This window comes from Ictidomys tridecemlineatus, chromosome 10 (genome assembly GCF_052094955.1).
Source record: "Ictidomys tridecemlineatus isolate mIctTri1 chromosome 10, mIctTri1.hap1, whole genome shotgun sequence".
NCBI classification, from domain to species: Eukaryota; Metazoa; Chordata; class Mammalia; order Rodentia; family Sciuridae; genus Ictidomys; species Ictidomys tridecemlineatus.
This window is the reverse complement of record NC_135486.1, coordinates 124,766,553-124,788,819: the sequence shown is the minus strand read 5'-3', so window position 1 is coordinate 124,788,819 and position 22,267 is coordinate 124,766,553. Positions and strand designations below refer to the sequence as shown.

The 22,267-nt window shown below is 52.0% G+C and overlaps 3 protein-coding genes across 3 annotated transcripts; all 3 read left to right on the top strand.

The window, feature by feature from the left end:
- The first annotated feature begins 4,201 nt into the window (after positions 1-4,201).
- Mapk3 (mitogen-activated protein kinase 3) lies at positions 4,202-10,624 on the top strand. Its single transcript, XM_078024095.1, has 9 exons — positions 4,202-4,396; positions 5,434-5,616; positions 7,373-7,562; positions 7,725-7,841; positions 8,067-8,181; positions 8,550-8,681; positions 8,847-8,956; positions 9,051-9,205; positions 10,018-10,624. The coding sequence occupies exons 1-8, from the start codon at positions 4,224-4,226 to the stop codon at positions 9,171-9,173; spliced, it is 1,143 nt and encodes a 380-aa protein (XP_077880221.1). The 5' UTR covers positions 4,202-4,223; the 3' UTR covers positions 9,174-9,205; positions 10,018-10,624.
- A 151-nt stretch (positions 10,625-10,775) lies between these two features.
- Positions 10,776-17,820, top strand: Gdpd3 (glycerophosphodiester phosphodiesterase domain containing 3). Its single transcript, XM_021725492.3, has 10 exons — positions 10,776-11,419; positions 11,700-11,742; positions 12,012-12,147; positions 12,224-12,269; positions 12,381-12,499; positions 12,582-12,671; positions 13,003-13,136; positions 14,836-14,895; positions 15,000-15,051; positions 17,625-17,820. The coding sequence occupies exons 1-10, from the start codon at positions 10,924-10,926 to the stop codon at positions 17,760-17,762; spliced, it is 1,314 nt and encodes a 437-aa protein (XP_021581167.3). The 5' UTR covers positions 10,776-10,923; the 3' UTR covers positions 17,763-17,820.
- Positions 17,821-18,510: 690 nt separating this feature from the next.
- Ypel3 (yippee like 3) lies at positions 18,511-22,261 on the top strand. Its single transcript, XM_078024096.1, is given in 7 exon segments — positions 18,511-18,540; positions 18,758-19,106; positions 19,109-19,137; positions 19,788-19,970; positions 20,074-20,117; positions 20,329-20,437; positions 21,777-22,261. Coding segments are annotated over 7 exon segments (831 nt in total). The 5' UTR covers positions 18,511-18,513; the 3' UTR covers positions 21,867-22,261.
- The last annotated feature ends 6 nt before the right edge of the window (positions 22,262-22,267 follow it).

Here is a 22,267-nt window from a genome sequence, read left to right as displayed (position 1 = left end):
CAGTAAATGAGCTGACAAATTTCCTTTCTTGTTTATGTCAATTTGAACTGGATCTTTGACCACTTGTTACTGAAAGATTCCTGCCTAGTACAAACCTAATCAGGGCTGTGGTTTAGGCTTGTCTGAGGAGACTGAAGGAGAGGAGTTGACTAATACTAATAGTACAAAGCTGGGCATGGTGATGTGTACCCATAGTTCCAAATACTCTGGAGGTTGAGGCAGGAGGAATTCAAGACCAGCCGAGCAACATAGCACGACCCCATCTCTAAAAAAAAAAAAAAAAAAAATTGATAAGGGGAAATGAAGTAGAAAAATTACAAGGAAACAGACAAAACCAAACTGAGGTATATTCTACAAAATAACTAGCTTGTAATCTTCAAAAGTGTCAAGTTCATAAACAATAAAAAAAAATAAAAAAAGATGAAGCCTATAACCCCAGTGACTCAGGAGGCTGAGGCAGAAGGATCAAAGTTCAAGACCAGCCTCAGTAACCCAGTAAGACCCTGTCTTGAAGTAAAAATTAAAAAGGGCTGTGGTGGTGGTGTATACCTGTAATCCCAGAAGCTCGGGCAGCTGAGGCAGGAGGATAGCAAGTTCAAAGTCAGCCTCAGCAATTGAGCAGGTCCTAAGCAACTTAGACCCTGTCTCTAAATAAAAAATAAAAATGGTTGGGGATGTAGCTCAGTGAGAAAGTGCCCCTGGGTTCAACCCCCAGTACCAAAAAAAACAAAAACAAAACCCTGTTACATTTTTCTTATAACACTTCTTCACATATTAGAGAATATAAGAAGACTGGGCGTGTATCTCAGTGGTAAAGCATGTGCAAGGACCTGGCTTTGAACCTCAGCACTGAAAAACAAAAAGTTATTCTTTCCTCCCCAAACTGTATTTTTCCTGCCTGAACTCTTTAGGTTAATATCACTATTATTCTCTTAGCATCATTCATTCTCTTCTTCAACCTGCCAGACCTCCAAATCATAAAAAGATAAGTAGTTTAAGATTTAGTCTAAGCCGGGAGCTAGGGAGGCCGAAGCAGGAGGTTTGCAAGTCCAAAGCCAACCTCAGCAAAAATTGAGGCACTAAGCAACTTAATGAGGCCCTGTCTCTAAATAAAATACAAAATAAGGCTGGGGATGTGGCTCAGTGGTTGAGTGCACCTGAGTTCAATTCCTAATACCACCCCCCTCAAAAAAAAAAAAAGAAAAGATTTAGTCTAAGTTTATCCAAATGACAAAGGAGAAGGGAGAAGGCCAAACAGGACCTGTTACAAAAACTTTGAAAAATGCAGTGAGCTGTGAGATAACGAACCACCTGGTGAAAAATTGATTCCCAAGACCCTTCCATCTCTAATTCATTAAGTGGCTGCTATTTCCCACTAAAAGGTGATAGCATCTGCTTCCTATGGCCACTGTGAGGATTATAGGAGGTAATGTACATAAAGTCACCTGGCACAGAATTGGTTGAATATGAAGTAGAAATCCCAATCCCCTAAGGAAATACCAACCTCAGCCACTAGAGGGAAATCTCGGTCACACTCCTTTAAAGAGGCCCTGGCAGCATGAGGTGGCAGGCTGCCTGCTCCGCGACATACCAGCCTTTCCCATGCCGGTAAACTCACTCCCACTCAGGAAGCCTGGCTCCAAGCTGAACTCCATGGTGCTTTCTCTGAGTCACTATATTCTCCCGCGGTTGCAAAATGATCTGGCAAAAATCCCTCAAGGGCTTTTACTGCTTACTGAGTAACATCTAAACTCTGCCAAAACCCAAGGCCTTCCTCAATCTGGCCCCAGCCTACCTCTCCAGCCTGATACTCCCCTAGATCTTTTTTTGTGCAGCTACTCTGGACAAATTACACTCTTGACTTTGTATCTCAGCATGTGCTGTTTCTTGTCTTTGATGCTCTTCCTCTATTCCAACCTCCTGCAACCTAATTTATCTTTCAGTGGTTCAAAGGCCACCTCCCCCAACCAGACACAATGGTGCATGCCCGTAATCCCAATGATTTGGGAGGCTGAGGCAGGAGGATCGAAAGTTCAAGGCCACCCTCAGCAATTTAAGGAGACCCTGTCTCAAAATAAAAAATAAAAAGGGCTGGGGATGGAGTTCAGTGGTAGAGCATTCCTGGGTTCAATCCCTAGTATCACACACACACACACACACACACAAAGCCACCTCCCCATTACCCTCCTCACTTCTCCAGAAAGAACAATCTTGCCTATCCCTGAATTCACATATTATGTATTTACTATATTCATTCATCTACCATTAACTTGATTTATATATGTGCATGTTAAATAGATTAGAAGCGCCATGAGTACGGAATCTGGTAGGTAATTTGTCCAGGGCCACACAGCAAATAAGTGGCAAAAATGAGATTTTAATCCAGGCAATCTATCTCCAGTGAGCTCTTCCTTTTAGCAATAAATCCACACTACAGTAGTCTTCATCAGCCATAGTGCCTAGCTCAGAGCTTGTTTATAGGGCCATTTAATGGTTTATGAAGTAGCCAGGTGCAGTGGCCAATGCCTGTCATCCCAGCCGCTTTCTTGGGAGGTTGAGGCAAGAGGATCGGGAGTTCAAAGCTAACCTCAGCAACTTAAAGAGGCTGAGGTTAGCAACTTAAGTAACTTAGTGAGACCTTGTCTCAAAATAAAATATAAAAAAGGGCTGAAGATGTGGCTCAGTGGTTGAGTGCCCGGGGGTTCAACACCCAGTACAAAAAAATAAGTTTATCAAGTGAATAACTAAAAACATCACTGATCTAATTAGTACTTTTTAAACCTTTAGTGAGTTATAAGCTACTGGGAATCAGCAACTCAGTCTCATTAATCTGAGTTAGAGTGCCTAGCCATGGATCTAATTATGAGCAATTTCAGAATCATAATTACTGTTCCATTTTGTCTCTTGATCTGTAATGCGTACAAGGACCTACTCCCAGCTTCCCAGGGAGAAAAAACAATGTGATTACTTACTAAAACAAGGATTTGTGTTAGTGAAGCTTCCAGCTCATGTCTTCATTGGGAAATGATGGGGATGGACTCGGTGGTCTCTGAGTTCCCCTTCTTCAGTTTGAACTATCTGATCCTGAGACAGTATGGAATTAGAAAGGGCCTCTATCTCTGTGTCAGAAAACATCATTTTGAGTCTCAGCTCTGTCACTATTACAGTGGCCTTACTCCAGTAAGTCAACCTAAATCTCAGATTTCCGGTCTATAAATCAATTCATTCATTCAAAAGAAGATTTTTAACATCGGAGTCCCAGGCACCACAGGTACAGTACCAAGACCATGAAAAAGACTAGGCCTCTGCTCTTGGCAGCCACAACAATCAGATGAGACCTGTATTGTTGGGTTGTCTAAGTTACAGAAAAAAAAAAAAAAAATGATGATCTTAATAGGACCCCAGTTTTGTCAAATCCAACACAAACTCTGAATCTTTTTTTTTTTTTTTTTAAAGACTGAGAGCATGTTTTAATTAAATGCAGCCAACATCGAAGCTTCTGCATTTCTCAGGTGAGGTGGGCTGGAATTCTGGCCTCCAGGCAAAAAGACAGAGGACCTGTGTGGCAGAGTGGTTGGCAAGATTAGGTTCCTTATCCCACTTCTGCAGGCCTCTTGTCCGAAATACACTAGGCTGGGAGTCCGGACCCCTGGGTTCACCAGCTCTCAGTAGAGCCGAGTGACTTCAAGTCATCAGCCACCCGCCAGGCTTGCATTGGCTCATCTACAAGAGGTCAGAAGCAGGTCTTCCAGGGCCACTGTGAAACAGGGATGAGGTCACTTATCACTAGAGCAGAGCTGGCTCAGGGAGGTAAACTACAAAGACCGTGTGGAACCGCTGGGCGGCTGCCCCTGGGGCTGCAGCCCTCGCTCCACAGGCCAGGCTCCGTCTGGTTCTGTCCTGGCTCCAGACACTTTCGCTGGGTGGCTCTGGCATAATCGACTGCCTCGCCATCTAGGGGAGGATGTGGATCGGCTCCCGGGCCGCCCGGCCGAGCCTCCCTCGCGTCCGAATGGAGCACAGAGAGCGGGAGGAGGACGCGGACCCGGGCACCGCGGCGGGAAAGCCGGGCGCGCGCGGGGCGGGTCGCGTGACGGCCGCGAGCCTGCGCGGGGGCGGGGGCGGGGGCGGGGCCTGGCGCGCGCGGCCCCGCGGGTGACAGGGCGGGCGGGAAGGGGCGGGGCCTCGGGCGGGGCCGCCGGGGAGGGAGGGGAGGAGTGGAGATGGCGGCGGCGGCGGCGGCTCAGGGGGGCGGGGGCGGGGAGCCCCGGGGAGCCGATGGGGTCGGCCCGGGGGTCCCGGGGGAAGTCGAGATCGTGAAGGGGCAGCCGTTCGACGTGGGCCCGCGCTACACGCAGCTGCAGTACATCGGCGAGGGCGCGTACGGCATGGTCAGGTGAGGGGGCGTTCCGGGGGAGGGGGCCTTATGGGGAGGGGGCTTCAAAGGAGGGGAAAAGCACGTCCCTGTGTTTTCTGGGACATGGAGGCTCCAGGCGTCCCGAAGAGACAGGGGACTCTGGGGGCTCGGGGAGTGTCCCAGGGAGGGGGCCTTGGAGTGCTTGGGGGGGGGACGTCGCCTACATCCCCCCTTGTAGGGGCTTGGAGGCTTTGAACCAGCTCTTCTATAATGAAGTGAGGGGCATCTAAGTGACGTGGGGGAGTTGTGAGCACCTTGGGGACCTTAGGGACACGAGATGAGGCTAAGAGCATAAGTATTGGTGAAGGGAGAGTGAAGGACCGTTTTTTGGGGGGAGAGATGCCTTGGGTTCTTGTAGTGAGGCTGGGCCAGGGAGTCTGGGAGAGAAGAGCAGGGCTCAGGGTGGGGCATGGCTTTGCACCCCCCCTCCATCCTGTCCCACCAGGGGCCTGATGAAGGATGAGGGTGTCAGCAGTGCCTTCCTGCATCTTTTGGTTGGGGTCTGTGACTTCTCCCTGCCAGGCTGTGTGCTCTAGGCCTTTTGTTCCTATGAGAACAGCTCTGCTGTCCAGCTATCCCACCCTGAAACCCACCCCTTCTTATCCTTTCTTTCTGCCCCCCACCAACTGCCTCCTCCTCCTCGCAGTTTTTGCCTCATCTATCTCCTCCACTCATCTCCCACCCCTGGACTACCTATCTAGAGTTGAGGGAGCCCAACTTGGGAAGGGCAGAGAAAGGGTCAGGGCAACTAGAATGGAAGCGGGTAGAGGAGAGGGGAAGTCAGTGAGTGGTCAGTCTCTTCCTCTGTTTGTGAAGTCACTGAAAGGCCGCCTGGCTGGTCCCCAGCTTTCTCCCTGGAGATCCCAGGCTTTCACAGCAGGAAGGAACCAGCATTGTTTATGATTTGGCCAGAGCCCTCTCCTGCTCCCTCGCCTCCCTGCCAAGGCTTGGGTGGGGCCACCAGGCCTGGATTCCCCCTTTGTAAGTCCAGCAACATCTCCCTGACCCCTTTTCAGCTCAGCTTATGACCATGTGCGCAAAACTCGAGTGGCCATCAAGAAGATCAGCCCCTTCGAGCATCAGACCTACTGCCAGCGCACACTACGAGAGATCCAGATCTTGCTGCGCTTCCGCCATGAGAATGTCATAGGCATCCGAGACATTCTTCGGGCACCTACACTGGAAGCCATGAGAGATGTGTATCCTTCACCTTGGCCAGCCTGGCCAGGCACAGCCTCAAAGCTGGGCTGGGGAACATTGGCTTTCTTTCTTTTTCCATCTTCCCTACCACCCTCCAAAACAAACCCAGCAAAAGAAACTTTTCAGCAGAGGAGAGGCCATAGAGCAGAAGAGGGCTCAGGTCACTCCTGGCCTGCTGTAGCCTGGCAGGGTGGCCTTGGACAAGTCCTTCTCTGCCCGCTGCCCCAGTGGGGTGGAGGGTGGCTGGGCAAGATGGTCTGTATGGAAGCTTTGTCTTCTGACATCTATAATTCTGTGATATGACCCAGCCTCTGCCCACAGTCAGTTCTTGCTTAACAGACTGATGATTCTTTCCAGTCTGGGTCCCCAGACTGGAAGGAAGGCAGTAGGAAAGAAAACTGCCTTTTCTGCTGGCCTACTCTGTGACAGGTACTGTGTGTGGCAAGTGTTTTGACAACTTTTATTCTATCTCCCAGCTGCCTTAGGAGACGGACCTTATTTATCAGTTCCATTTCAAAGATGAGGAAACTGAGGCCCCAAAAGCCTAGAATCAGGTGTTTCTGTTGCTGCCTTCTCCCCTCCCCCAGATGGGAACTGGTCCTTCTTTCCCTGAGACTTCCCTCTCAGAGCCCCACCTTAGTCACCTGTGGACTTGCACCTTGCCCTGGGAGCTACAGCCCAGCCTTTGTTACCCTCCCTCAGTATTGCCCAGCTAGTCTACTTCCTGCCTGGCTTGGTTGTTAGCAACTTGTAACACCCATCACCTCTTCCCCACCCACCCCTGCCAGTCCCAGGCCTCCACCCGAAAGTAAGGATTTGTTTCACAGCCTCTGCAGCCCTCTACCGTGTAGACAGAAAATCTCCACATCCCAGCTTGCTTTGTGACCTTGAGCAAGTCCCTGCATCTCTCTGGACCTCCCCATCTATAAAACAGCAGGATTGGTCTAGATGTTCTCTCTCAAAGAAAGTTCTGACTTATTCTTCCAAAGGCAAGCCAAGTGGCATTTATTTCTTTATTTATGTTTAATCTTTGTTTTATCTTCAAGTATAAAAGGACATTTACTCCTCCATCTTCTGATGTATGGCCAGGCACTCTTATTTGAGTAGGAGCACGCTGTTGGGAGTGTCTTCTCGTTTTTCTGGCACAAACCATTCCCATAAGGCAGGCATTTATTTTTAAGCAAACATTTATTGCATGCCAGATGGTGTTCATACATTATCTCATTTAACCCCCTCAACAGCCATGTGGCTCAGGCTTTTATATTAACAATAAGAGTTGATGTTTGCTGAGCACTTCCAGTGTGCCAAGCTATGGACTGACTGCTCTAGAGAGGTCATCTCCTCTAATCTTCACATCTACCTTCTAAAGAACAGTTACTTCCTCTAGCCAGGTAAGGAAACCAAGGCACAGACAGGCAAAGATCATAAAGCCAGCAAGAAGCAGAATGGGGATTTTGGACATCAGTGGGTTAATTCCTGAGCTGCTGCTCTTTACAGTTCAAGTTCTTCTGCCTCCTGCAGTTTATTAGTATCCTCACTTCCCCATTAGGGAAACTGAGGCCACAGAACAGAAATGCCTTGCTCAGGGTCACCAGCTGAGATGCAATAGAGGCTCTGAGCCTTGCCCAGCTGGTGAGTCCAAGGGGCCAAGGGTCCCCTGCAGGATGGGATGTGTGGCCTACTCACCAGAGCATGCTTTCCTTAACAAGTGCCTCCTGTCACCCCCCACCTGGGGGTCTCTGGAGCCATCCTCAGCTATATTGTGCAGGACCTGATGGAGACAGACCTGTACAAGTTGCTCAAAAGCCAGCAGCTGAGCAATGACCATATCTGCTACTTCCTCTACCAGATCCTGCGGGGCCTCAAGTATATCCACTCAGCCAATGTGCTCCACCGGGATCTAAAGCCCTCCAACCTGCTTATCAACACCACCTGCGACCTTAAGGTCAGAGGGCTGAGTGCCTTCCCTCCTCCCCTGGGGCTGCCAGGTGACCAGAAGCTTTGGAGCATGGCAGGCAAGGGAACAGCATAGATGAGGCGTAGCGGGGTGACTGCTTGGGCCGTGGCAGTCTCACACCCCAGCTTAATAGCCTGGGTTTGATTCCAGATCTGCGATTTTGGCCTGGCCAGGATTGCTGATCCTGAACATGACCACACTGGCTTTCTGACGGAGTATGTGGCGACACGCTGGTACCGGGCTCCAGAGATCATGCTTAACTCCAAGGTAGGAGAGCTCCTGACCTGTGAAGGGAAGCCCTGGAGCCATCTCTGACCCAGGCACTGGCCCCTGGCCCCTGTGACACAGGACACCTACCCTCTGGGCGTTGGCCTCCAGAAAGAGCAGAGTGGTTCCTCCAGGTCTCTGCACTCTGCCCTCTGCCTGGTATTTGGCCCAGACAACAGAACCTTGCTGAGGGCAGCCCAGGAGCCCACTACTTTCCCTCCCCAGGGCTACACCAAGTCCATCGACATCTGGTCTGTGGGCTGCATTCTGGCTGAGATGCTCTCCAATCGGCCCATCTTCCCCGGCAAGCACTACCTGGACCAGCTCAACCACATTCTGGGTGAGGGAGCCCTGGCTAGCTGAGGGGGATTAGCTTATCAGAAGTGAGATTTCTGGAGGGGTCGAGGTCAGAGGTGTCACAATGTGTGGAGTCCTTCCAGCATCTGACATTGTTACAGCAAGGTATCCCCATTTGACAGATGGGAAAAGCAAGGCTAAACCCAACACCCAAGAAAGTGTGGGAGCCAGGATTTGAACCTAGGGCTACATAAGTCTCAACCCCTTGCGCTTCTCCACCATACTGTTGGCTGGGAGGTGACTCTGAGGAGTTGGGGCAGGGGGGTGGGCTGGGGCTCTTGTCCTGCTTCCTTGGCCTGTTCATTCCCAGGAGAAGGAGGTTTCTCACCAAGACCCCCATCTTACCCACAGGTATCCTGGGCTCCCCTTCTCAAGAGGACCTGAATTGTATTATCAACATGAAAGCCCGAAACTACCTACAGTCTCTGCCCTCCAAGACCAAGGTGGCCTGGGCCAAGCTTTTTCCCAAGTCAGACTCAAAAGGTGAGAGAGACTCAGGTGCTGGAGTGGGCTAAAGCCTGGATGTGGAGAAGAGTGGGTGATCCCTACAGCTGTCTGAGTTGACAGGCTTCTGGGAACTGGGCAAAGTGATGCTTCTGGGAGCTCCTCCAGCCTTTCTTTTGACCCCTGCCTCCTGTGCTTCCTTAGCTCTTGACCTGCTGGACCGGATGTTAACCTTCAACCCCAACAAACGTATCACAGTGGAAGAAGCACTGGCTCACCCCTACTTGGAACAGTACTATGACCCCACGGATGAGGTGCGCCAGCCACCAGCAGCAGGGCAGGCAGGCAGGCGAGGGAATAGCTATCCCCTAGTGCCCGTGCTAAGCTTTACTGTCTTTGCTACCCCAGCCAGTAGCCGAGGAGCCGTTCACTTTTGACATGGAGCTGGATGATCTACCCAAGGAGAGGCTGAAAGAGCTCATCTTCCAGGAGACAGCCCGCTTCCAGCCAGGGGCCCCAGAGGCCCCATAACCTGGACAGATGTCCTTACCCCCTGGGGCCTGGTGAGTGGCCTCACTGCCCATACACAGCCTCACCTTAACACAAGGGTGCCCAGCATGCCTCAGAAAAGTCACAAATGTGCTTTACACTATGATCCATATGTATGGTGGTGACAGAAGGCCTATGAGGCCCACCAGTCCTTCGTGACCCAGCCCTGTTCTCCAACCCTATATGTTTCCCACTTGTTAACACCCAACCCAGAAACCACTTCAGACCCCCATAAGTCACTTGGCTCTGAGGAGCCAAGCCAGCCTTTGACGCTCCCTGTGTGGGCAAAGAAGCAAGTGATGCCATGATTGCTTTGGGAGGAGCCCCACAGCACCTGGCTATCCCAGATGCCAGGCTTCCTCACACCTGTTTCTCAGGTCAGCAATTACACACCTGAGGGGAATCTGCTGGGACTACCCCCACCCACACTGCACTCCTTCCCTCCTCCAGCCTCTTCCTTGGCCAGCTACGGCTGATGGAAGGAAGGCAGACACACCGGGGCCCAGGCCTCATCTCTTGCACTTAACAAAAACTGTGAGATGTCGTGCAAGACACCTTACCTCTCTATGCCTCAGTTCTCGGAGGCCATCTGATTATGAGAGCCAGCCCCGCAGAACCCTAACCACTGTACTGAGAGGTTAATGAGCACCCACTTACGCACTTAGCCCTAGCACCCTGTGATGGGTGCTGGTGGTATTCCCACCTGCAGACAGGGAAGCAGACACATTGCACCAGGTGTGAGGGTGAAATGGGAGGTGCCTGGGTCAGGGTGCACTGGGTTCTCTCCCAGCACTAACAGCTCTTTCCTGCCTGCTTCCTCCTCCAGGCCCTGCCTCCTGCCTGCCCCTTCCCCGCTGGACTGTTAGAAAATGGACACTGTGCTCAGCCCAGACCCCTGCAACCCAGGCCAAGGGTGGGCCTGGCTACCTTCTCTCCCTCTGCTGGGGTCTCCTGCTTCAGGCAGGCAGAGGTTCCCTCTTACCTCTATCCCTGTTCCCTTTCCCCACCCCACCCCACCCCATCCCACCCAGCCGTGGGCCTAAGGGGCTCAGTGGCCCTAGAGCAAATCTCTCTGCTGCTCTGCCTCCATCTTGCCCAGTCTCTGGAAGTTCTGGAATAGAAAGGCCCTGGCTGCCCCAGGATCTACCGAGGGGCAGGGGCACTAAGTAGGGCAAGCCCTGTCCCAGTCACCTCATTAAAACTCCACCCGTTTTCCCTGAAGGAACATTCCTAAGTCTCAAGGGCTAGTATCCCTGAGGAGCCAAGCCCAGGCCTAAACCCCCTCCCCCATCAAAGCTGCCACATTTAACGCCCTTGCTGCTTCTGTGTGTGGGTGAGTGGAACTGGAGGCGGGGGCACGTGGAGAGTCCCGTGCCCCTGCCCACCTCCCCGTGCCTGTATCTAATATATAAATATAGAGATGTGTTTATGGATCACCCTGGTCTGTCTGTGTGCGCCGCCGCCCTCTCCTAACCAGCACTGCCTGAAGACTGAGAGCTGCAACCCAGCTGCTTCCCAGCTGTGCCTTTACATGGCCCTGGTGACCTTTGGTACCAGTGGCCAGGGTTGAGGATGGGGTGGGTATAAGGAGCTCCAGACTCCTAGAAAGAGTGGGGTCCATTTTCCCCTTAGTCACTGTCCTCTCCCTCTCTAATGGCTTCCTGTCTAACTGGCTGGGGGGTGATTCGGGGGTGACTCAGGGGCACCCTACACACCCCCAGATTCTCTGGAAATGGCAAGGGCCAGTGTGTTGTGTACCCTGGCCACAAGTACCTATGAAAGGGGTACACTCGTAACAGACCCTGAGGTGTGGGGACATGTTATTCCCCTCCCGGCTAAGGACAGAGGGGTGCCTGGGGCTATAAGGCCTGGGCTGCCTGGACTCTTACCTCTACCCCAGCCCCAGGGAGCCCTGCAGCCTGGCTGCCTGCCAGCTACACAGCAGCAGGCTCAGCAAGTCCCAGGGGCGTGGTGTCGGCCAGTAGCAGAGCCGGCCTACACCAGCCAGGCAGGCAGCAAGGCTGCAGTCCATTGGGACAGCTGCAGTCCATTGGGACAGAGCATCGGGAAGGCAGACAGGAGTGTGGCCATGAGTCCTCTGCTGTACTATGCCCTGTCTGCCCTGGGCGGCTACATCACACTGTCCATCTTCTTCCTGCGCCGGCCCCGCCTGCTGCACACACCCCATGCCCCAGTCTTCTGTCCCCGCCTGGTGGCCCACCGAGGAGGTGAGCTGGGAGAAGAGCTGGCAGCTACTGGGGGTGGAGTGAAGCTAACAAGACAGGTGCCACCACAGTGGGCAGCACAGAGGGGCAGGATGCTGGAGGCAGGGCCAAGACTCTGGTAGGAAGAGAGCTGGGGCAGGGCCGAGCAGGGAATGGGGAAGGAGAGGCCAGCAAACCTGGGCTGGCGGTAGATGAGACTGAGGCCGAAAGAAGGCCAGCAACTGGGAAGGTGGCTGACAAGGTCGGGCCAGGACCAGGGACCCATCTCAGCCACCCCCCACAGGCTCTGGAGAGCTGCTGGAGAACACCATGGAGGCCATGAGGAAGTAAGTCCACCTCCCGGCCACGTGGCCACGTAAGGTTGTCACAGTTGTGTACTGTGGGACACCCAAGAGTGCCATTCCTGTCCTAATCTGGGTGTCTGGAGCCCCCTAGAGGTGTGCAGGTGTGCATAGGAGCAGATAGATCCCCCTTCTCACTTCTGTCCTGGCCTCCCCAGAGCCCTGAGATTCCTGCCATGAATTCTGCCCACATGTGCCCACACCTAGTGTGGCCTGTCCCTGTCCCTGCACCCCTCTGATCTTTGCTCCCATAGCGCCATGACCCAGCGAGCAGATCTCCTGGAACTCGATTGCCATCTGACAAGGGATGGTGTGGTGGTAGTGTCACACGACAAGAACCTGTCCCGCCAGTCAGGCCTAAATAAGGATGTGAGCAGCCTGGACTTTGAGGTAGGCCACGCCCCCACGCCCAGAGTTGCCATTTCTCCAGTGTGCACCCCTGACCACATGTTGCCTGTTCTCCCAGGAGCTGCCCCTCTACAAGGAGGAGCTGGAGGTTTACTTCTCACCAGGTGAGAGCAGGTGCTAGGCGAGCTGGGGCCACCTTCTTGGGTCCTCCTTGGACTCCTGCCCCCATCCCACCAATGCTTTTCTGATCCTGCTTCCCATGTCCTCATTTCTAGGCCACTTTGCCCATGGGTCAGACCGGCACATGGTGAGTCTGGAGGACATGTTCCAGAGGTTTCCACAGGTGCCCATGAGTGTGGAGATCAAGGAGAAGGATGAGGAGCTCATTTACAAGGTAAAAATGTAGTTGGGGTAGGGGCACAGCCCAGGCCCGAGAGAGAGACCTGGCTCTGTCATCCTCCCTCTCATCCTCCTAGATCGCAGACCTGGTGAGGCGCTTTGACCGCAATGACATCACCATCTGGGCCTCAGAGAAGAGCTCGATCATGAAGAAGTGCAAGGCTGCCGTGGGTCCCTCTTCTTCCCTGCTCCATGGCTCCTCCTCCCAGAAGCTGGAATCCAACCTACCCAGGAGGCTCTAAGCTGGAGGGGTCTGGGAAGCTCCTTAAAAACTTGAAAAGGGGACTCCTTAACAGGATTTGGAGAGGTGGGGCAGTGGGATTGTGAGCCCTGGACTAGTAGTTGCAATGAAGAGGGCACCTTCAGGCCTCCAGCATTGGCCAAGAGGTGATTAGGGCCTCCTGAGTGTCCAGCATAGTTCTCCTGCAGCCCATGCCTCCCCCCTGCTCCCCCAGAAGCAGATAGATCCCCTTCTCACTTCTGTCCTGGCCTCCCCAGAACCCTGAGATGCCACTGTCCTTCACGATAAGCCGAGGATTCTGGGTGCTGCTACTTTATTATCTGGGGGTGCTGCCCTTCATCCAGATCCCTGAGAAGTTCCTCTTTTGCTTCCTGCCAACCATCATCAACAGGTACCAGTGGTGGACCTGGGCCCCAGAAAAACAGGCCCCATTCAAGCCACATTTGCAACCCTGAACCCAGCTCAGAGTCTGCTATGGAGGAAGAGCCCCAAGCTCCTTTGATGGTTCCTTGGATACCATTCATTCATCCAAATTCATCCAAAATATTTCTGGACAGCCTTTTCTGGTCCTGTATCAGTTAAGCTAGTAAATAAGAATCATGGGTAGGTCAGGCCTTTAGTGAACTTATAGTCTGGTTTATTCAACATCTTGGTATTCAGATTCTCAGAAGGAAAAAGTAAGGAGCTTCCTCAGGCTGGAGTCAGGATTAACAAAGGAGCAATTGGGCATAGTGTCCAGAATTGGGTACTTCCCTGGCTCCCAGGCCTGGCCCCTCCCTTTGCTTTTTTTTTTTTTTTTTTTTTTTTTTAACCAGGGATTGAACTCAGGGGTGTTTAACCACATCCCCAACCCTTTTTGTGTTTTGAGACGGGGTCTTGCTGAGTTGCTTAAGGCTGAGTAAATTGCTGAGGCTGGCTTTGAACTCACAGTCCTCCTGCCTCAGCCTCCCCAGCCAGTGGGAATACAGGCCTGCACCACCACACCTGGTTTTTCCTTTGCTTTCTAACCACTCTGGTGGTTCCCCAGTGCTCTCTGCTACCTTCCAGTACGCTCAGCCAACCCCACAATCCCTTGCTACAAAGCTTTGTATATGTAACTTTTTATACAGGATTTGCAAAATGTTTCCACATCTTTTGGTGTATTTGATGCTTACTTTGCAATGCCTCTAGGAGGTATAGGAGTCATGGCCCCCATAGTATCCATAGAGAATCAGAGGCTCAGAGAGTTTGTCCAGGGTCACACAGCTGTAAGTACAGATCCCAGGTGCGTCCTAGGTCTTACTCCATAGCTTGCCTTGGAATGCTGTAACCCTCTAACTCTAAAGTCACCTCTGGAGTGGGATAATTATCGACAAGTAGCCAACCCATTAAGCACTATTTGGCCTCAAGAAGCTCACCAGATACCACCAGGAGGACCTCCAAGTGGGTTGTCCAGCTTTGGAATCCAGCTGTACCCCAGCCCTGGCATCAGTCCCACCACTGATTTGCTTCGTGACCTCCAGCAAATCCCTTTAGTTTGCTAAGGCTCAATTTCCTTGTCTATAAGACAGTAGAACTAGGCGTCATGGCACATGTCTGTGATCCCAGCAACTCAGGAGGCTAAGGCAAGAAGATTGCCAAGTTCAAGACCAACCTTAGCAAATTAGTGAAGCCCTAAGCAACTTAGCAAGACCCTGTCTCAAAATAAAAAATAAAGCTGGGCACAGTGGTACATGCCTGTAATTCCAGAGGCTTGGGAGGCTGAGGCAAGGAGACCATTAGTTCAAAGCCTGAGTGACTTAGTGAGGCCCTAAGCAACTTAGCATGACTCTGTCTCTTAAAAAATAAAAGAATTTTTTTAAAAAAGGATTGGGGATATGGCTCAGTGGTTAGGTGCCCCTGGGTTCAATCCCCATATCAAAAAAAAAAAAAAAGTGAGATGGGGGGCTTACCCTTGAAGCATGGATTTGGGGATCTGAGAGTAGCATCTTGCTGAACAATGGGTGATTATTCCTTTGGGCAACTGCAAAAGTTCTTCTGCAGGGACAGGGCTGTACCCCCATGACAGAGGGAGATCCAATGGGCTGACCCCATCCACCTTCTCTTCACAGGACCTACTTCCCATTTTCCTGCTCTGGGCTGAACAAGTTGGCAGCTGTGGTTTTAAAATGGTGAGATGGGCAAGAAGACTGGGTGGAATGTCCCAGTAACAACCTGCTACCACCCTCTCCTTTGTCCTGTCTCATCATCACCTTTGCCATGCCCCCATCCCCAGGATCATCATGAGAAAGAGTCTGATCCAACACTTGCAAGAGCGAGGGGTGCAGGTGAGAATATGAGCACCACTTTGGCACAGGCCTGGCATCAGGGTCCCAATCTCTGCTGCTGATGGTGGCATCACTTGGGCAAGCCATATTATCTCCAGAGTCTGTTTCTTTATCCACAAAATGGGGAGAATGGTATACATAACCCTCCTGGGTATGTAACTGCTACTAGGAGACGCACTGTGAAGATGATGCATGGGAAGATGACCATACTGTCCTGATCCCTGAGGATCAGCTTTAACCAGGTCACTTAATTAGCAAACCTTGTTGAGCACGTTCCAGACTGGGGATGAGAGCTTCCCATCAAGCGCAGGGGAAGGAAACAAGCAGGCCAAACCTGCTTTACATCACCTGTTGAAAAATGGAAGCAGAGGGCTGTGGGCTGTGAGATCTTGAAGAAGAGAGGTGTGAGCAGCCTAGGAAGTATGGGAGGAAGCTGGGTCTCAGGGAGCAGGAAGGCCTGCAGGTGTGAAGGGTGGAGAGGCAGAAGACCAGGCTGGCAGAGACACTGGGAAAGCTCCCAGGCCACAGCCTGGAGGAGGTGACCAAGAGTGGCCCAGGCTCAAGCAGGCCTGCTAAGCTCAGAAAGGAGTGTGGACTCCAGTCACAGGGAAGGGAAGCTTTGGGGGGTCTTCTAAGTAGAGAGGGCTGATCCAGTTTTGGTTTTCTGAGTTTTGCCTCCATATGAAGAAGATGTTGTGGCGGGGTGGAGTGGAAGCAAAGTATCATAGGAATCTGATGCTACTCTGGACAGGTCTCAGGCTTAGGTGGCAGTAATGGAGACAGGTAGAAGAGGACTTGGCTAGTGACTGGATGTGGGGTGAGTGAGGCCCTGGGATAACAAGGCTCTTTCTGATCAGCCCTCTTATGTCTCTGATCTTCACTACCTCTTTGTGAGTTTGGACCATCACCCTCGTTTGTCAAATTAAGAAATCAACAGCCAGGCACAGTGGTGCACGCCTGTAATCCCAGCAGCTAAAGAGGCTGAGGCAGGAAGATCACGAGTTCAAAGCCAGCCTCAGCAACAGCAAGGTGCTAAGCAACTCAGTGAGACCCTGTCTCTAAATAAAATACAAAAAATAGGACCGGGGATGTGGCTCAGTGATCAAGTCCCCCTGAGTTCAATCCCTAGTACAAAAAAAAAAAAAAATCAACAGCTGGGCATGGTGGCATGCACCTGTAATCTGAGTTACTTGGGAGTTCGAGGAAGAAGGATTGACAGTTGGTCAACCTGGACAATTTAGGAGACCCTGCTCAAAATAAAAAATTTAAAGAGCCAGTGATGTAGGTCAGTGGCAGAATGCCTCTGGGTTCAATCCCCAGTACCTAAAGAGAAGGAGGAGGAAGAAGAGGAGGAGGAGAGAGGAAAGGGAAGAGGAAGGAGAAAAGGAAGGAGGAGGACTAGAAAAGAAAAGGAGGGGGAGCAAGGAGGAGGGGAGGAGGGGGAGCAAGGAGGAGGGGGAGGAGGGGGAGCAAGGAGGAGGGGGAGGAGGGGGAGCAAGGAGGAGGGGGAGGAGGGGAGGAAGAGCAGGAGGAAAAGGAAGGAGGAGGACTAGAAAAGAAAAGGAGGGGGAGCAAGGAGGAGGGGGAGGAGGGGAGGAGGAAAAGGAAGAAGAAATCAAGATATTTAGTGACTTCCTTGGAATAAAAATGCTGTCTGCACCTGCCTTTAGACCCACAGAAAGGCAGGGAAGGTTCAACATCAAGGGAGGGGGCAGGCTGGAGGCCCTGGTGAGCTGCCAAGTGTTCAACAACTGGCTCCCTAAGAGGAAAGATTAAAAACCTGATTTGAATATTACTTTCTCTGATTTAAGTAATCTCACAATGGCCAATGTCAGGCTACCAATGCAAAGTCATTAAATGTAAAATTAAGAAGAGATGTGCAATAGCACACCATTGTACAGTAGTCCCATCTTATAGATTCGGCAGATACAGATGACCTCAAGAACACAGGAAACAGAGCTGGCTGTGTGGTCCACAGCTGTAATCCCAGTGACTTGGAAGGATTAGGCAGGAAGATCACAAATTCAAGGCCAGCCTTAGCTACTTAGCGAGATCTTTTCTCAAAAATAAAAAATAAGGCTGGGGATATAGCTTAGTTGGTAGAGTGCTTGCCTCACATGCACAAGGCCCTGGGTTCAATCCCTAGCACCACAAAAATAAATAAATAAATAAATAATTTTAAAAATAAAAAATAAAGCACTGAGGATATAGTCAGTGATAAAGCACCCCCGGTTTCTAACCCTAGGATCCCCCAAAAAAATAAAAGAACATAGGAAATAGTAAAATAATAAGTAGTAAGTATTGAGAATTGATTGCCTTTGTTTTAAATATTTTTTTTATTTGTGAACTTGTACAGTTTAGCTTTTAATAATGGCTATACTTAAGAACAAGTTTGCAAAATTCTTGAAAGTGAATCAGCTTCAGCACCACTGCTAGGCCATCTGCAGAGGAGAAGGAAAGCTCCTACCATAGACTCCAAGATATCAGTAGGGTGTAAGGGGAAGTGTGAGGCATAAGAGGAAGTTCTGTGTAAAGTTATTTGGAAACTAATAAACCCCTCCCTCCACATTCAGGTAGTGTTCTGGTGCCTTAATGAAGAGTCGGATTTTGAAGTGGCCTTCAGTCTGGGGGCTACTGGTGTCATAACAGATTATCCCACAGCCCTGAGGCGCTACCTGGACAACCATGGACCCGTGGCCCCAGCCTCCTAAGTCTGAGTTCCTCTCCTCTGTTTCTCTTCCTGAAAAATAAATATTTTCTTTTCACTCACATAGTGGTCCATGGAGTGAGGGGGTGGAGGATGGCTTCTGGAACACTGTCAAGACTGCAGAGAGGGACAGAGCCTGGGGCTGCAGCCTGGGGCCCTAACCAGCCCAGCCACTGGTTCCACTACATTCCAGACCCAGAGTAATGCCACACCCAGTGCCAGCTTGGCCCTCCACTCTCAAGAATGTCCCTTACAGGGTCAACTCGGGTGCCCTGGCCCCTGGCCATGGCTAATGGTTCCATTCTCCTTTAAGAGCCCCAAGCATACAGCAAGGCACTTGACTTCCCCCAAGTTTTGCCCCTGTGGGCCTCAACAGGCTGCAGAGGGTGAACATGGGTGAGTTCATAGGTCTGTCTGTACCGCCATCTTACCAAGTTCCCATGCCCAGGTCTCCTCCAGTCCTGAAACCTTATTCATTCAATGAAGGGAGACTCCCACTGCACAAACACTGAGTGTGAACAAGTCAAAGCAAGGCAGATACATGACTTAAACAGACATTTTCACTAGAGGCGCCCTAACCCAGCCTGAGGGGTAGGGGGCACCCCAGGAGGCTGCCTGGATGGAGGAGGTGAAGTTCATCAGTAGGACATGGCTTCTTCCAGGGCCTGTGCTCCCAGGAGCCCAACAGCAAAAGATAACTTTAGCTCTTCCCTTCTAAGACATAGTTCATCTCTTAGAAGTCTGTTCCTGGTGGTATGGCAAAGGCCATGGAGTCGGCCAAAGTAAGTTGTTTTGCCTCTTACCAGCTGATCAGCTCGAGAGAGATGCTAGACCTCTCTGGGCCACAGTCTCTGGTAAAAGGGAGACAATAGGAGAGACTGCCTTAAAGGATTGCTGCAGAGATTACGGGTGAGGCGCCGGCCGTGGAGAAACGCAGATATGACTATTATTTCCCGGGACCGGACGTGCTGATACTACCCTTCTCCTAACCCTGCGCAGGGTCAGGACCCTCAGATCCTTGCCTCTTCAAACACCGCGGGATGCCAAGGAGGTGACCAGGCCGTGGCCGCCGAGGGCCGCAGCCGCATTTCCGGGCCGGCAGCAGCCGGGAGCAGGGGGAAGGGCAGCGCAGGCCTGCGCCGGCCGCCGTGTGACGCGCCCCCTCATTTGCATGCGGCACGCCGATTGGCCACGGAGGCCGCCGGGACTGGAGGCCGGCCCCCTCCCCCTCCCGCCGCAGCCGCGGCAGCAGCTGGTCTCGGTGTAAACAAGTCGAGGCGGCTGCGAACCCGGGCCGGGGGGGACGGCGCCCACCAGGAGCGCCCCCCACTCCCAGGCCAGGCCACCCCGCGGACCGGGGCCCCGCGCGCCCAGGCGAGGTGAGGCCCGCACCATCAGGGCTGCGCGTCACCCCGCGCCCCCGCCCCGCCAGCGAGGACTGCCCCTTTCCCCCGGCGCCCGCCCCCCACCCCCCGCGCCCCAGGTGAGCCCCGGGGTCTCAGGTAAGGCTCCGCGATACAGGTAAGATTCCCTCGGTGGAGATGAGGTCTCAGCGCCCCCAGGTGAGAGCCCCTCCGCTATTAGGTAACCTCCACCTTCAGCAGGGCCTCCTGCCTCCTCCAGGTGAGGGACCTTCTCTCCAGGTGAACTCCCTGGACCCCAGAGTAGCCCCACCCGCAGTCCAAATGAAGTCTTAAGGATCTGCCAGTTCCTAACTCCCTGATCTGGGACTGACAGTCCATCCACTCTAAAGCCCCTTCCTCCAGCTTCAACTGCCAGGTCAACAGGGGTGAAGCTGGAAGCAGGTGGGTGACTCACCTTGAGCTCCTCCTAGCCTCAGTTTCCCTGCTGATGCAACCTGAGGCCTCCTCACTGAGTCAAAACTGAAACGACTCTGGTCCCTGGCGAGGCTGCTGGCTCTGGGGAAAGGAGAGAGCAGCCAAGTGTGACAGAGAGTCCCCATGGCTCTGGGCGTGCCTGCATGTGTGTGGCCTGGGTCCTGACAGCCCACCTACTCCCTCCCTGGCAGGCACTGGGCTCCCTCTGCTCCCCGTGGGCCGCTCCCCGCGTGGGGCCACTGCCCCTGGCCCCCGCCATGGTGCGGATTTCAAAGCCCAAGACGTTTCAGGCCTACTTGGATGATTGTCACCGGAGGTATAGCTGTGCCCACTGCCGCGCTCACCTGGCCAACCACGACGACCTCATCTCCAAGGTAACCAGGATACAGTTGAGGCTGGAATGGGAGGCTAGATGGGCTGTCTGGCAGCTCCCCACCAGTAACCCTGACCCCCTCCTCTCCCCTTCCCATCCTTTAGTCCTTCCAGGGCAGTCAGGGGCGTGCCTACCTCTTCAATTCTGTGTGAGTATCTGGCCCCCTCCTTTCTTTTTCCTGACCTCTGTTGTGACCTATGACCCCTGGTATCATGCTGAGACTCCCAGAGTCCCCTGGGTCAGGCAGGATACCGTGATCACCCCTCTCTTGGAATATAAGGCCAGATGCAGTGGATACAAGCTGGAGGAGGGCTCTGCGATGGTGGGACACTTCCTGAAACTGCCCCATGTCCCTGCAGGGTGAATGTGGGCTGCGGGCCAGCCGAGGAGCGGGTGCTGCTGACAGGCCTCCATGCTGTCGCTGACATCCACTGCGAGAACTGCAAGACCACTTTGGGCTGGAAATATGTGAGTCAGTTATTTTTGACCCCATGGTAACCTTTGACCTGACCTCACATCACCTGTTTCTCACAAGTGGTCAACTGGCAACTTTTCAGAGTGCATAGGCCCTCAGAGAGAAGCCAAACTGTCTTTTCAGCTCCTGACCATGTTTTCTTCTTTTGCATTCTACAGGCACTTGTAGAATTTTTCTCATAACCCACCCCTTCTTTCAAAGGCATCAGCATCTCTGTTTTAGAGATGAGGAAATAACCATTTCCTCATTTATTGAATGCTTATATACTGTGCACTTTTATGTGCCTGGCATATATTTCCCAGAGATGTTAGGTAATTTGCCCAAGACATAAAACTGATCAGAATAGGAATCAGAATCCTATTCGGTTCTTTTTTGTTCTTTCTTCTTAACTCCAAATCCTTGCCCACTGGCTTATATTATCATTCAGAAGATCAAAGAAGTTGCTCAAGACCCCAGAGCAACATGGAACTTGGGTCCACAGGCCTTCTCTTCCATTGCCACATTGCCACTGCTGCTGTCCAGGATCTGATTTCACTGCCCTGAGTCTCATTTCCTTATCTGACATTGGAGGATAAAGCCACCACCTGGCACCCAAGATTGTAACAGGGATCAGATTAGACGTAGCAAAGGAAGATGCTCTTGGGAATCTGTAAGGTACTCAATTGGGCAGGCATTGTTTGGAATTCCTCTGTGAAGTGAGTACCCCAGATAAAACAGACAGTCTGACCTGAGCAGTTCAGCTCTTGTCCCTGCCACACATTTGCTGTGTGTCTCTAGACAAGTGGCTTGGCTTCTCTGGACCTCTGAAAAATAAAGAGGTAGCCTAGGCTAAAGATTAAAAACTCAAGTTTTTGAGGCCAACCAGATAATGTGGATTTGCAAAAGGAATAACAGAGAGGAAGAGCAGGCTAGGATAAATGGGAGTAAGCATGTGCGCCTATAGTATATTAAAGTTTTGGGGATTTTGTTTGTTTGTTTGTTTTGAGGCACAGGGATCAAGCCTCTCACATTCTAAAGTTATTTTCATGAAATTCTGTTATCCAAATAAAACCATGTGTAGGCTGAAATGGCCCTCAAGCCACCAGTTTGCTTGAGGACTATGAAATCTTTTAAATATTTCCATGTCTTCTCTGTTGAGACTGTCAGTGCTTAAAAAGTACCCATGATTCAGAGTTCTGTCTACTTCTTATTAGTGAGGAACAGCTCTGTGTCTGTGGGCAGGTAGCTTGGCTTCTTTGGGACAGTTTCCTCATATGTAAAATGGAGCCAATCAGATCCATTCCCCAGCCCTGTGTCTATGGTAAAGCTCTTGCTTCCCGCCTCCTTTTTCAGGAGCAAGCCTTTGAGAGCAGCCAGAAGTACAAAGAGGGGAAGTACATCATTGAACTCAACCACATGATCAAAGACAACGGCTGGGACTGACCCCTGCTCCTGACGCATGTGGCTCCAGCCTGGCCTGGCCGCCAGGGGGCGCCACTGGCTTCCCTCCTCCTGAAGGGAGCTCTGGACCTTCAGGGCCCCGCAGAGGAAGAATCCAGCTCCTGTACATATATTTTATTGCATGCACTGTGACCTTGGGGGGAGATCAGAAGGGGGGACGACACCCCCGCATTTCCCTGCGATCTGGCTGGCTTGGATCTCGTTTTTAACCCCTTCCAGTCCCGCCTGCCCCATAGATATGGCCTGTGTGCTGCTCTCTTGGCCCCAGTACACCGTCTGCCCTGTGAACTTCTCCCACCGAGCCCCTCTTACCCCACGCACGTCTGTTCCCCTCGTTCTGTAGCGTTTGTATATAATAAAACAATGAAGTGGCGACAGCCCCA